We start from the raw sequence: 14,076 nt of genomic DNA, 5'->3' as shown, positions 1-14,076 counted from the left end.
ACTAGCTTTCGTGGAGGACTTCTTGATGAAACTAATCTGCATTTGCGTTATATAGAGATAAAAACAACGAAAACCTCCCACGGTTAGCCTAACGGCAAAGGGACGCTAACCCATGATCCGTTCACTACTGAGGATATTTTATATCTGCACTGTGGTCTTTGCAAGCTGGATACAAATTCCGTATCGACCAGCCATCTCTGGGATTCGAACTCGGTTTACCTCATCGGAAGGCGGAAGCTCTATCCCCTGATTCATCACGGCTCATCAAACACTATTTGATGAAATAATATGAATTTTTTTGCATTTCTAGAGAAATATTTCATTTTGATTTTTATTCGGCTTTGAATCGCCGACTATGAATGTTCAAATCCGAAGTCTTGTAATTTGGAACCCAGCCCAGAAGTCAAGGGAACTCCTGGATCAAGCATCGAGACAAATTAGCCTTCGTGGAGGACTTTTTAAGGGAACTAACGGTCTTTTGCGTTACATGGAGATTAAAACCACGAATGTCTCTCCCGGCTATCCCGATGGTGAGGGGATCCTAGCCCACTAATAATATTTTAAGTTAGAATCACTTAGAAAAAATTTTTAAAAAAAGTCTCATATCATAATGCCATTAATGTTCTTATCATTTTTCGAGTCATTTAGGTCAAAATTAATATTTTTTTTTTTTGGTGCACATAATCCTATTTTGTGAAAACCCTTAGCAGGACAACTATGATTTTTTTGCAGACAGGTACTGTCATGTCCCAGTCTCTTTGATTAAATTTTTAAATAGTTTTGGACTAATTAAATGGTTTGTAATAATGATTTTACAGATTTTATAAGGCAAAGAATCGAAGCAAAATCATTGAGATTTAAATTTTTAAAAATATATGATATTTAGAATTTTCTGTCAGGTAGAATTTGTTAATCTCTATGCACTTAAAGCTGGTTAAAAGCAAAAGGGGCTATTTAATTTTTAAAAATTTACAAATTTAGTTTCGATTCCATTTTGGATTTCCGACAACAATTTTTTTTATTTTGAATTTAAGTGCTTTTAATTTCTTTTCCTTTAGGCTACATTTAAAAATTTCAGCTCATTTAGCGCTCTAGAAAAACTAAAAGAATAAATAAATGAAAAGAAATAAAGAAATGCTTCTTTTAATTTTAGTTTCCATATTGGTCTTCTAAACATGCGTAATTATAATTTTATTTTAAACTTCTTAACCTTTTCCGGTGCAGTGCAGCTAATCTGACTACACTAATTCAACAGATATTACAGACCACCAGAAATACCGACTTAATTGCTTCAAACTTATAGCAAATTCTTTAAACAACAAAGAGCTAAAGTATAACACCTTGCTTAAAATGTATAGTCTCAGGTAGTACTTGCTAATATCCTGCAAGGCCGGCCTGGTGGCCGAGCGGTTAGCGTGCTTGACAGCGGAGACAGTGGCAGCGGGTTCGAATCCCGGTTTGGGCATGGATGTTTCTTTCTCTCTCTTTGTCTCTATGTCCTTTCTCCTTTGTGTGAGTGGGACCCGCCCTATAAAAGGGTTGTGTGACGTGGACGACGCTGCTCCACCACCGTGGCTTCGCCACAGGTGCCCACTGGGTAACGAGAAGAGGGTAGCAGTTCTGGCACTTTCTAAGAACAATAGTTCCAAGTGTCCGCCATTTTAAAAAAAAGTATCGTGCCAGTCTAAAATTTTTAATCGAAATTTGCTGCTCCATGAAAGGTTAAAATAATTATGTTATTTTATTTTAGGATAGGTGAGATGAGCGAGCGAAGTCATTTGGAAATAACTGCATCCTCTAACATAATTTGATAATATGTTAGTCTCCGGATGTATTCCGTAATATAATTTGACTGGATAACTTTAATTTTTCAGTAATTTTTTTAGGTTAGGTATATATATATATATATATATATATATATATATATATATATATATATATATATATATATATATATATATATATATATATATATAATAGCGGGGTGAAATATTGCTATTTCAAATTTTCGTAAAATTTTAACAATTACAGTGTAATAAAACTTGTTATATCCTAAATAACTTTTTTTATGTGTTTCGTTTAGGTATTTATATATTAACAAAGAAATTTAGCACAAAACCTTGATATCAAATAATTTTTTAAAGATTTTGTGATTCTTTAAAGAAAAATGCTATTTTTTTAAAATGGTTCTTAAGTTACTCGTTAAAATGTGTTATGTTGGATAAACACATGGCTGCTACAACCTGGACAAAAATGTGGTAATTGTCTTTTTCAAATCTACTGAAAAATATTTACATTTTACTTTTACTTATGCGTTACAAAAGTGTTTCATACCCATACATCATACCACTTTTTTTTTAATTTCATTCTATACCCACATATATTCAGAAGGATAAAGTAAATTTTGTGCCCGGTAAGCTAAAGTGATAAGCATCTTAAATGAAGCACAAATAAAGTACAAGAATGGACATACTATTACTTCGGTTCTTTAAGCAAGAGCCTTGTTCAGTATCTAAACACCAAATGGCATAAGAAAAGTAAGGTGATAAACACCTGCACAGTGCTTTAACCATTCAGGACAGAGGAGCAGGTTTGAGCAAGAAAATAAAAGAAAGGTCGATGAGAAAGTTTGGCTGAAACTCCAGGTAGTTAAAAATTAAAATTATAATAGATTTCCAAACATTGGGAAAGGGAGGAATACTAGATAAATCATTAACTAATTTCTTTTCAAACTATGGATTGATTCCCAGAAATCAAGTTTGGTGAATGAAGAGTAGTATTGTATAATTTTAGCAGAAGAAAACCCAAAGCTGCAATTAAAATTCCAACTATGTAAGATGATAGAAGATCGTTTAATATCTTTCATGTTCTTTAAGTAAGTCGAAGTTCTAAGTTTGTCCAATATAATGACCAAATTTCATACTTCTATTTTTAAATATTGAAAATTTCTATTTTTAAACTTGTTATATTAATCACGTGTGGTTCTTTCAGCAATAGCACTCTTTCTTTTCACCGAGCAAATATTACTAGCAGCTTTTCGGCCTTAGAAACGCATATAATGAAAATGCTTATTTGTTTCAACCTGACATTCCAATGTTCCATTTTAATGATCGAAAAATTAATATGACACGACCAAAAAATACATAGATTTCGATGGAACAAAACGTTATTTTTCAAATGATCTAAAACACCATTCCAAAATCATTTAACGACATGCACAATGTTAAAATTTAAAAAAACCGAAGGAAACTTATTTGCCATCCTAATAACACCAACTAATTTCCTTTTCACTGATTTAAAATAAAGAGATAGATTTTCTTTCATAGTCAAACAAAACAACCATTTCAAATATGTTAGCATAATTCGCCATTTACTTAATAAAACAACAAAACACTGACGAAAAACTCGCAGTAGAAACTCCCAAAATACGTTTTGTCTAACAAAAATTGTCATAAAATATTCATTTGCAGAATAAAATGCTGTATTTTCATAATATCTCTAAATTAAAGATAGTCAACCCTTAATAGTTTTCCGTGATTACAAGTGAACTACTGCAAATAAATGGTGGTAGTTTTATGCAAGTTGTCCCTCCCAGCCTTTAGACAATCGGGGTCTAATTGACGGGTGGACAAAATTGAGGGCGTCCATAGTTATAGAGTCACGTCATTTTTTCTTAATAATATCCATTGCATGTGTTATTGAGTCTACTCACGTATAGATATTTTACACCTATCTCTACGAAAACCGGAAATTTAATGGGACTCAAGTGGCAGGTTCGAACCTTTTTATACATCAATACCAGGAAATCCATTTAAAACAGCTTTTTCTTTTCAATGAAACGTTAAAAGACAAATTTTGCTTCTTTTTTTACATTTTGTAGTAATTTTCGTGATTCAGATAAGCTAACGCGATTGTAAGGTAATTTTTCTCTGTAGCCTTACATTATTCATGCAAAAGTTTTTTTTAAAAAAAATGAAAATGGAATTGTTATTAATAGCCCTACCCTCCAGCATTTGATGTTTTCGCGAAATATATTTTGAATAGTATTAAATTATATTAGAAGTTTTTAATACGCATAGAATTTCTATAAAACTTCTGTCAAGCACGACAATTTGTGTTTTATTATACAGGGTGTTTATAAAGTCCCGGACCCATTTTGATGTTTAAAAACTCATTGAATAATGAAGATAGATTAAAATTAATAACATAAATGGTTAGATAGACTCAAAAAATTTCATGACCCTTGTCAATGAACTTCCACGTGTACCCCCTTCGTCGCACGGAGAATATCAAGTCGAAAGTCAATTTTACGCCAGGTAGCGGCAAGCATGTCGGCATACACAGAGGCTATTGCGGTTGTAATTCTGGCTTTTAGGTCATCAATGTTCGACACGATCCTCCTGTCCTTTATAAATCCCCAAAGAAAAAAGTCCAGCGGCGTTATATCAGGTGATCTGGGTGGCTAAGAAATTGGACCTCCTCGCCCAATCCATCTTCCTGGAAAATGGTCATTCAAGGAACTACAAACGATGATACCCACATATCCCTTCGTATTCGATGATACCTTCGTATTTCCACAACTAGAAGAGCTTCAGCCACATGTCGTTTTGCAACAAGAGGGTGCACCACTTCCTTGGGGTATCATCATTCGTAGTTCTTTGAATGACCATTTTCCAGGAAGATGGACTGGGCGAGGAGGTCCAATTCCTTGGCCACCCAGATTACCTGGTATAACGCCGCTGGACTTTTTTCTTTGGGGATTTATAAAGGACAGGAGGATCGTGTCGAACATTGATGACCTAAAAGCCAGAATTACATCCGCAATAGCCTCTGTGGATGCCGACATGCTTGTCGCTACCTGGCGTGAAATTGACTATCGACTTGATATTCTCCGTGCGACGAAGGGGGCACACGTGGAAGTTCATTGACAAGGGTCATGAAACTTTTTGAGTCTATTTAACCCTTTATGTTATTAATTTTTATCTATCTTTATTATTTTATGAGTTAGTAACATCAAAATTGTTACGGGACTTTATAAACACCCTGTATTTACTTAAATTATTTTTATGTAATAGTAGAAAATATTCCTATAATTCTAATGCGTGAGATACATTACCTTTGATACAGTTACTTTTAATGCATAACCTATTCTACCACTTCCTGCGTTACATTACCCGTTACATTACCTATGATGATGATACATTACCTCATTTTTGCACATTGTTTGACAAAAAGATCGGATTTTTGTAACATCTTGAGAAACCTACTTACCAATATATTAGCCATGCATTACCTTTGATTCCACTACTTCTGATACATTACCTATGATAATGATACATTCCTTTTGATGCCCCTACTTCTGATACATTACTTATGATAAGGATACATTACCTTTGATACCACTACTTCCTATACATTACCTATGATAATGATAGATTGCCATAGTGTGATACAACTCGAACAAATAGCTTTCAAAACTAAAGAAATTTAGTACTAGTATTTGGAAGGTAAACATAACGTTGATTTTTGTACATTGCTTGACAAAAAGATGAAATTTTCGTTGCATTTTGAAAAAACTACTTATCCATCAATAAACGGGTTGCATTTCTATTCAATAACATTCACAAAATTCTTACATTTTGCAGTAATTTTGTGATTTATATAAATCATGAAGACTGATCATAAAGTCTCGGTTCCCTGTAGAACATCGAAGTCAAGCATCACTGGCTGCGGTCAGTAAGCGGGTGATTGACCACTTTGATCACCCAGCGTAGGGACCGAGAGTACGTGGTATCGTTCCTCGTTAAACTGTTCTGCCGTAAAGGGCTCGACTTCACGCTCAGATCGTCGAATTACCAAAGTAGGGGAGCCATCCTCCCTGTAGAGGATCAAAATTGCGATGGCATGTGTTCGAATAATCCTCAGGGATGTTTCCCACACCGTCGCCAATAGCACATTGTGCAGATCTAATACGACGTAAATAAAGTATCTACATACCTACCTTTTCGAAGATAAATTTGAAATATAATTGTTTCTCCACAGTCACAGATATTTTGGTAATAATATTATAAACAAGGACACAAAATATTTGCCAAAACAGGTTCTGCGGAATGTCTTTAATAAAAAAAATAAGTATTATTCAATTAATTCTTAATTGAATCCAATTACGCCATAATTACATTCTATCACGCTTTAATTTTCCATGAAAGCTCACTAAATAGTTACATTTAAGAAATAAATCAGATTCATAAAATTGGCTTTTTCCTCGCACACTGTACCTAAGGCGAAACAGCAATAGCAAGATTTAGCACGTTTATGAACCAAGCATCTCCGGCTATGTGGCCGAGCAGTCAGCGTGACTGACTACGAAGCCAGTGGTTGCGACTTCGAATCCCACGCTGGGCATGGATGTTTCTCTTTGTGTGTTGCGTGAATGTATAGCACTCTATGGTCTGTTTTTTGTGGCAGTGTGGCATGGATAACGTTGCTCGCCTCCATGTTTTAATTTTACAAATACCTACAGGGTAACTAATATACAATCCAGCGGCTTTTAACAACTTGCTTAGATTTTAGAGATTTTTCTCTTGGTTGCAGTTGGTTACAATTATAATGCAAGTGTTTATTTCTATTGAAATTTATTAGTGAAATAAAAACAAAGTCAAAAATCAATTTATTTTTTCTTTAAGAAAAGGCTAAACCAAAGAGTCGTTCAAAAATCGCCACCAGGCAATGTTTAATTAGCAACACTTTCGACAGCTTCCGAAGCAAAGAGAAGTTTAGTGTCTATCGTTAGAGGAAAAAAAATCAAGCACCCCGTTCATTCACGTGCTTCACAGGACAATTACTAAGAAATGGTCTCAGTTTTCTAAGGAGCTTATGAAGTACATAATACATATGTGGGGTGCAAATTCTCTCTAAAGAATATGTACTGTTGAAATTTTAGGAAAATTTCGTTTTTAAAATTTTTTATCTCCTGTTTCAAAAACTCGTTTTCGCTACTGAATAAAACTTATTTTCTCTAAATGACAATAAAGATTAGTTTACATTATTGTAAATTTTTAGAGTGTTTACTTTACGTATGATTTAGAGCTAAAGTGAATGATCAATAAAATTATTAATATTTTACAAATTTTATGTCATAAATTAGAAAATCAAGCAGCACATCCTTTGTCTATGCGGAATATAAACGATGCAATAGCTTTTTCCGCTTAGTAACGAACACTTGAAAGAAAGCAAAAAAAATAATAATAATAATAATAAATAAAAAAAACATAAATAGATCTAATGATAAATCTTACCCTGTATTTATCAACTTTCAAACTCTTAAGATGAGGATCATATAAAAGAACTGCTGGATCAAGATCTATAGGTGACTGACGACGACCTTTCGTACAAAATCCCCATTCTGGATTCAGCAAACCCCAAAAATCAGGACCTGTTAATTGAAAGAAAAATTATCTTCGTAATTGCTTAACTTTTTGATGCAGAATTTAACATTATTAATTAAATAATGCGTTTAATTTCATATAATTATTTGAAATTAAACACCTTTTTCATACTCTTTTCATTTTTTTTAATTAGTTTTGTCAGAAATAAGTGAAAAATACTATATTCAGGCCTGGCAACTACTACATTTTTTGCAAAATATTTCATAGGGTAGACATTTAAAAACCAAAACTTTCGGAATTTTTGGCAATATGACCAATTTTTCAAAAGCTCAAAATGAAAGAGATGGATAAAAATAGCTTTACATATGAACTTTCAAATCATTTATGTATAGTGATCAGGAAAATAAGTTTAAATGAACAAAAAATAATACATTTAAACATACACATAGCTATCAATAGAATAAACTTTAACAAAAAGCGTAGAAGTTGGCAGCCCTGTATATTTAGCATTTTAACAATTTATGGTCATTAAATACAGCATAAAAATAGAGTCTCTATTTTTATATTTTATTTTCCAAACACGGCTCACTTCCAAACAACAATTTTTCAAATTTGCATTTATTTGCAGCTACTAAGATCTAAAAGAAGCAGTTATTCATCACTGAAATTTCTTTAATTTATAAAATCAATTATTGATTAATTTTTGAATACGAATAAAAAAAATTGTTCAAACTACTTTTCTTTGGGGATATTATATTTTAGTGCAAATATCATTTTAACAATTTATGGTCATGAAGTGCAATATGAAAAACCGGTCTCTATTTTTATGTTTATCTTCAAATAAATTTTTATTGTTAATTGATTAATTTTTGAATATGCATAAAAAAAAAGGTTCAAACTACTTTTTTTCTGATTTTTATATTTTAGTACAAGTATAATTCCGATAAACTAAGGGAGCTTTTTAGTAACCATTAGACTGTTTTTCATATATAAAAAATACCGAAGTATAGTCTTGCATGCACAGTAGAACCTCGATTATCCGAGCTAATTGGGACCTCTTGTACCTCGGATATCGAAAATCTCGGTTAATAGATTTTCGAATAAAAACTCGTCTTGATCACAAATTTAACATCTTTTGAAATAAAAAACAACAGAATGTTTTTCAAATTATATAAATAAACTTATGTAAAATTATGTTTCACAACTCAACAAATTTAAAAAGGAATAGTAGTAATCCTTTATATAAATCTGTAACAATGGTAACAAATGTAATAAAATGATATCATATGAAGAGCTTAGTAGATGGAGCTGGTAAGTGTTATTTTCAGCTGCTATTAGATCCGATAGTCCTGATCCTGATGATAATCCTGAAACTGAGCACCTGAAACAGCCTGCTTTAAAAAATATCTGTAGTTATCCTTGTAGTGATTCTTTGAGAAACTCTACAACAGTGGTAACAAATGTATTAGAATATTATCATAAGAAGAGCTTAGATAGGATGGAGCTGGTAAGTGTAATTTTCAGCTGCTATTAGATCTGATAGTCCTGATCCTGATGATAATCCTGAAACTGAGCACCTGGGACAGCCTGCTTTAAAAAAAATCATTAATTATCCTTGTTGTGATTCCTTAACAAAATCTACAACCGTGGTAACAAATGCATTAGAATATTATCATATGAAGAGCTTAGTGGATGGAACTGGTAAGTGTTATTTTCAGTGCAATTTTAAATAAGGGAAAATAACATCTTAAATGTTTAATGTAACATAATTGTTTTCGCTATCCCTTTATTTTTAACATAACTAATCCACAATAGTTTTGAATAAGGTTGCGTGATTTTGATTTCTAATTAGGTAGTGCTGCTTAATATAAGGCAAAGAATTAAAAGCCGCACCTTCTGATAAATTTTTATTTTTATAATCATCATTGATCAGCCGAACCGACTTTGAGTTTACGACTACCAGTGCTCCACCCCGCAGCCTAGTAACTTTGAACCCAATCCATAAGGCAAGGAAACCCCTGGAACAAGTATTGGGAGAAATGTGCTTTTGTGGAGGACTTTTATATGGAACTACTCGCATTTACGTTTACATGGAGAGGAAAACCACAAAAACCTTCCATGGTTAGCCATACGGCAAGGGGACTCTAAACCATGATTCATCTTCCACTGAGGATATCTTGCGCCAGCACTGAAGTCGGCGCGAGCCGGAATGGAATGCGTATCTCCCAGTCATCGCTGGGCTTCGAATCCAGACCACCTCATTGGGAGGCGAGTGCTGTATCTCTGAGCAACCGCAACTCTAATAAAAAAATTTTCATAATATAGTTGGAAAATTAGTTTTTTCTTCTTACTTTGATTGTTGCCTCTCTGAAAATGTCGCATATCCGCTTCAATCATTCCGCGATTTAAGATTGTAATTTTCAATACTATTTTTAAAAACTATTTTCCGTGGTAACCCTATTTAAATTTGTAAAAAAAATTTACATGCTATCTTTGGAATCTTATGATTTATAAATAAATTTATTTGCCTCATCAAAATTGTTACACACCTGGTAAAAATTAAAAGCTTTCCTCGATTTTGTTATTAAGAAGTTGAAAACTTTTTATCATTAGTTTTCGCTTTAGAATTAAAGTTTTAAATCCACAGATTTTGGATCTAAATGTATTTACAGTGAGTTAATAAAATATTAAGACAGTTGAGAATGTATTTTAAATTGTAATTTTTTTCTATTAATAGTACTAATACTTTTTAAATGTTTTCAGGTGGCTAACGAACACAGTCAATTATTAAATATATTACACTAAAAATATTGCGAGCTAAAATGTCTCATTTTCATTTAAGAGATTTTTCTCATAATAACATGGGTAAACTTAATTAGGAAAACTGAACTTTTTTTTAGAAAATCACAGTGATATTCCCTCTTAAGGTGCTCTACATATTTCCAAATTAATAAATGTGATATTCTATGATATGAATCTTAATACATAACATGTAAAAGGGGAGGAGAATTTTTTGATGAGAATATTGCGTGTGAAACTCAACAATCAATACACATTTTTTTTTCTTTTGTTTTTTCTCACGTCTTTAAATTGTTACTCTTTTCTTTGATCTAATCGATTGAAGCAATTCGATTTTTTATACACTTTCAAAAACTTGATTTAAAGTTGGAGCAAGATTCTTTCCCGAAAAAAGTTTGAAAAGAAATAGAGAAGTGAAAGTTTTATCACTTGAAAATAAAATTCCTCGATGAAATTGAGCATAGTTAGTCCTGTTTATGTTTTATCGATGAACATTTAATTTTGGACAAAGCTCAAAATACACGCTTAAGAAATTGACATAACATGAAATGTGTGTTTAAAAAATTTATTTAGACCAAAATCGAGTATAAGAAAATGAACTCAGCTTGATATGCTTGTTTAAATTATATATAAAGCTCTAAATGCGTGTTGGAGAAAAGTTTAATTTTTCTTTTGTTTTTTCTTAAGTCTTTAAACTGTAACTTTTTTTTCTGATTTAATCAATTGAAGCAATTCTAATTTATAAACACTTTCAAGAACTTGTTTTAAAGTTGGAGCAAATAACTTTTTCAAAAAAAAGTTTGAAATGAAAAAGAGAAGAGTAACTTTTACGATTTGAAAATAAAAATGATTGCAGAAACTAATCATAATTTTCTATTTATGTGTTGTCGGTGAACTCTTTATTTTGGACTAAGCTTAAAAAGCGCATTTGAAAGTTAACATAGCCGAAATCGGCGCTTGAAATATTGCTCAAAAAGCGAGTTTAAAAAAATTAACACAGCTTGATATGATAGTAACTTAGAAAATTTGAAAATAAAAATTATTGTCGAAAGTAATCAGAATTATTTTCTGTTTATGTATTGTCGATGAACTCTTTATTTTGGACTAGGCTTAAAAGGCACATTTGAAAGTTAACATAACCAAAATAGGCGTTTAAAAAACTTTTCAAAAATATCTCAAAAATCGAGTTTAAGAAAATAAACATAGCCTAATAATATTCTTTAGAAAATGAATATAACTTAAAATCTGGGTTTGAGAAACATTAAGATGCATTTTTGTTACTTCACACATCTTCAAACTGTTACTCTTTTTCTTGCATATAATTGAAACTCTTTCCAACAATATCGTATCCCATCGTGAAAAATTAATATATGAAGCTAACATATAAGGACTTCGCTGGCCATATAATAAAATTATATGATATCTTTGGAATCTTATGATTTATAAATAAATTTGTTTGCCTCATCAATAAACTGAGGGTTTGCGAACATAGAAAAAAAATAAAAATACAAAATAATGAATGAGAAAATGAATAAGAAACAATAACTAAAATCCTTTTAACCACTCTCAACACATGTAGTGGGAATTGTATAAAACCGGGCCTCGGCATTTTTAAGTTGACTACTGATTGCCATTTATCAGAAATAACTTAAAACTAGTTAGATGTAATCTCCATGTTACTTAAAGAAGAAAGAATGGTTAGGTAAATTATTTATTGGTCAATGTCAATGGTTTGAAAAACTTATTTCAATTTAAGTGAGCCATTTTTAATGGCTTGAAGATTTAGAAAAGTTCAACATCTGATTATGTCTTATTTTACCTATTATTATGAATTGTTTGAACAATATTTAAATAAAATAAGTCTTTTTTTTATGCTAAATGACATTGTTGAACAAAACCAGAATTCACCAGTACTCTAGGTCAAAATCCAAGGAGTATTGAATGCAAAGTATCAACAGTACAGGAGGGCATTTGAAGTAAGCCTATATTCTTAGCCTGTAGCATCGCAAAAGAACATAATCAAAATTTTATGCGTAATTTCTGTTCTTAAATCTAATCAATTAACTCAATTTACGTTAAGTTACAAATATATTCCTTGAGTAGCGGTGGCTCAGGGAATAGTTATTGTTGTAGTTTATTTACGTCGCACTAGACCTGCACAATGGGCTATTCGTGACGGTCTGGGAAACATCCCTGAGGATGATCCGAAGGCATGCCATCACAATTTTGATCCTCTGCAGAGGGGATGGCACCCCCGCTTTGGTAGCCAGACGACCTGCACGCGAAGTCGAGCACTTTACGGTGGAACAGATTGACGAGGACCAATATCTCATATCCTCGGTCCCTACTCAGAATGATCTAAGTGGTCACCCACCCGCACACTGACCACAGCCAGTTATGCTTGACTTTGGTGATCTGCTGGGAACTGTGTCTTAACGATCAGTCCACTACGGGACGCTCAGGGAATAGAGCATTCACCTTTCAATGAGGTGAAGTGGGTTCGAATCTCAGCGACGGCTGGTCGATACGAGTTCGGCATCCGGCTCTCAGCTTCCACAGTGCTGACGAAAAACACCCTCAGTGGTAGACGAATCATGGGTTACAGTCCCCTTGCCATCAGGCTAACCATGGGAAGTTTACGTCTTTTTCCTCTCCATGTAACACAAATGCGGGTGAGTTCCATCAAAAAGTCCTCCATGAAGGTACATTTCTCACAATAATTGATCCAGGAGTTCTCTTGTCTTTTAGATTGGGTTCAAAATTACAAGACTACGGAGGTGAAAATTTGTAGTCGTAAACCCAAAACTTGGGTTTGCTGTTCAACGAAGGCTATAAAATAAAATAAAATATGCATTCCTTGTGAACCTTAATTTTTAAGCCCCTGTAAGTCTCTAAGTTTACGAGGGTCGTAATATTTATATATATTGACTATGTATTTATTCGCGACTCTAAAAATATTTCAGTAGGAGAAAAAGCATTTTTTTCTTTATTCCTTATATATTAAGTTTTATTTCAACAACTTGGAGAAAACATGGTTCTTGCATACTCCCAGAAAATAATAAATTTCTCTCTAAAATATACCTATATACCCAGTTTCATCCGACCGCTTTGAAAAAAACCTGGTTTTAGCATACTTCCATAAAAAATTAAGTTTTCTCTCTCAAATATACTTATATACCCAGTTTTATCTGACCAGTTAGGAAAAAACTTAGTTTTAGTCTACTTCCAGAAAATATGTTTTTTATTACGTTAAATAATTTTCACTTTTTTTTTCAACTAACGTTAGTTTATCACTCAAATAAAAATTTAAATAATTTTGTTCGCAAAGTTGCTTATCAAAGCGAAAAGAAGAAAATAAAAAGAAATGAATAAGAAAAGATAAAAAAAAAGAATCATAAAGGACCCGATTTAATCGTGATTTCTCTTAAAAAGTTATCTAAAAATTCCATTTATTTTCTAACAACCAAAAATGTAGTTCGTCAAATGAAAGTAACTATTTGAAAATAAAAGATTTGATGAGAACATGTTCTCTCAACATTGTCGATTCGTGTTCTGTAATTAATATTTCATTGGATATCTTGTTTGACATGGCAAGTCAAGATGTCATTAACTGCTATAGCACTTCATTACTTTTCTAATAGATTTTACTTTCTTTAAAAGAAAACTTTTCTCCTTAAACGAATATTTTTAGGAAGATATGAGCATGAAAAAATTTTGTAGAAAAAAGAAAGTCTACCGAATGACCTTTCCTAAATTTTTATTCAATGGTCGATTTCAAATCTTCCACAATCCCGTCCTTACATTTATAAATATTAGTCTTTTTTATTCATATTAAATGTAAAATTCAAGATTGCAAAACAAAACATCATTACAATTTCAAAAGCCAAAA

The 14,076-nt window shown here is 32.2% G+C and overlaps 1 protein-coding gene across 2 annotated transcripts in view; it reads right to left on the bottom strand.

Moving 5' to 3' along the window:
• The window catches only part of LOC107442099 (carbonic anhydrase-related protein 10), a 67,324-nt gene that overhangs the window by 23,158 nt on the left and 30,090 nt on the right, over positions 1 to 14,076 (bottom strand). For both annotated transcript variants that reach the window (XM_087155639.1, XM_087155638.1), the window contains exon 3: positions 7,299 to 7,435. In XM_087155639.1, the coding sequence (XP_087011765.1) occupies positions 7,299 to 7,435 (137 nt within the window). The remainder of the gene's footprint in view (positions 1 to 7,298; positions 7,436 to 14,076) is intronic.

This window comes from Parasteatoda tepidariorum, chromosome 12 (genome assembly GCF_982258835.1).
Source record: "Parasteatoda tepidariorum strain Cologne lab strain chromosome 12, Ptep-v5.0, whole genome shotgun sequence".
NCBI classification, from domain to species: domain Eukaryota; kingdom Metazoa; phylum Arthropoda; class Arachnida; order Araneae; family Theridiidae; genus Parasteatoda; species Parasteatoda tepidariorum.
The sequence above is the reverse complement of the archived record's forward strand: the minus strand, read 5'-3'. Positions and strand labels throughout refer to the sequence as shown.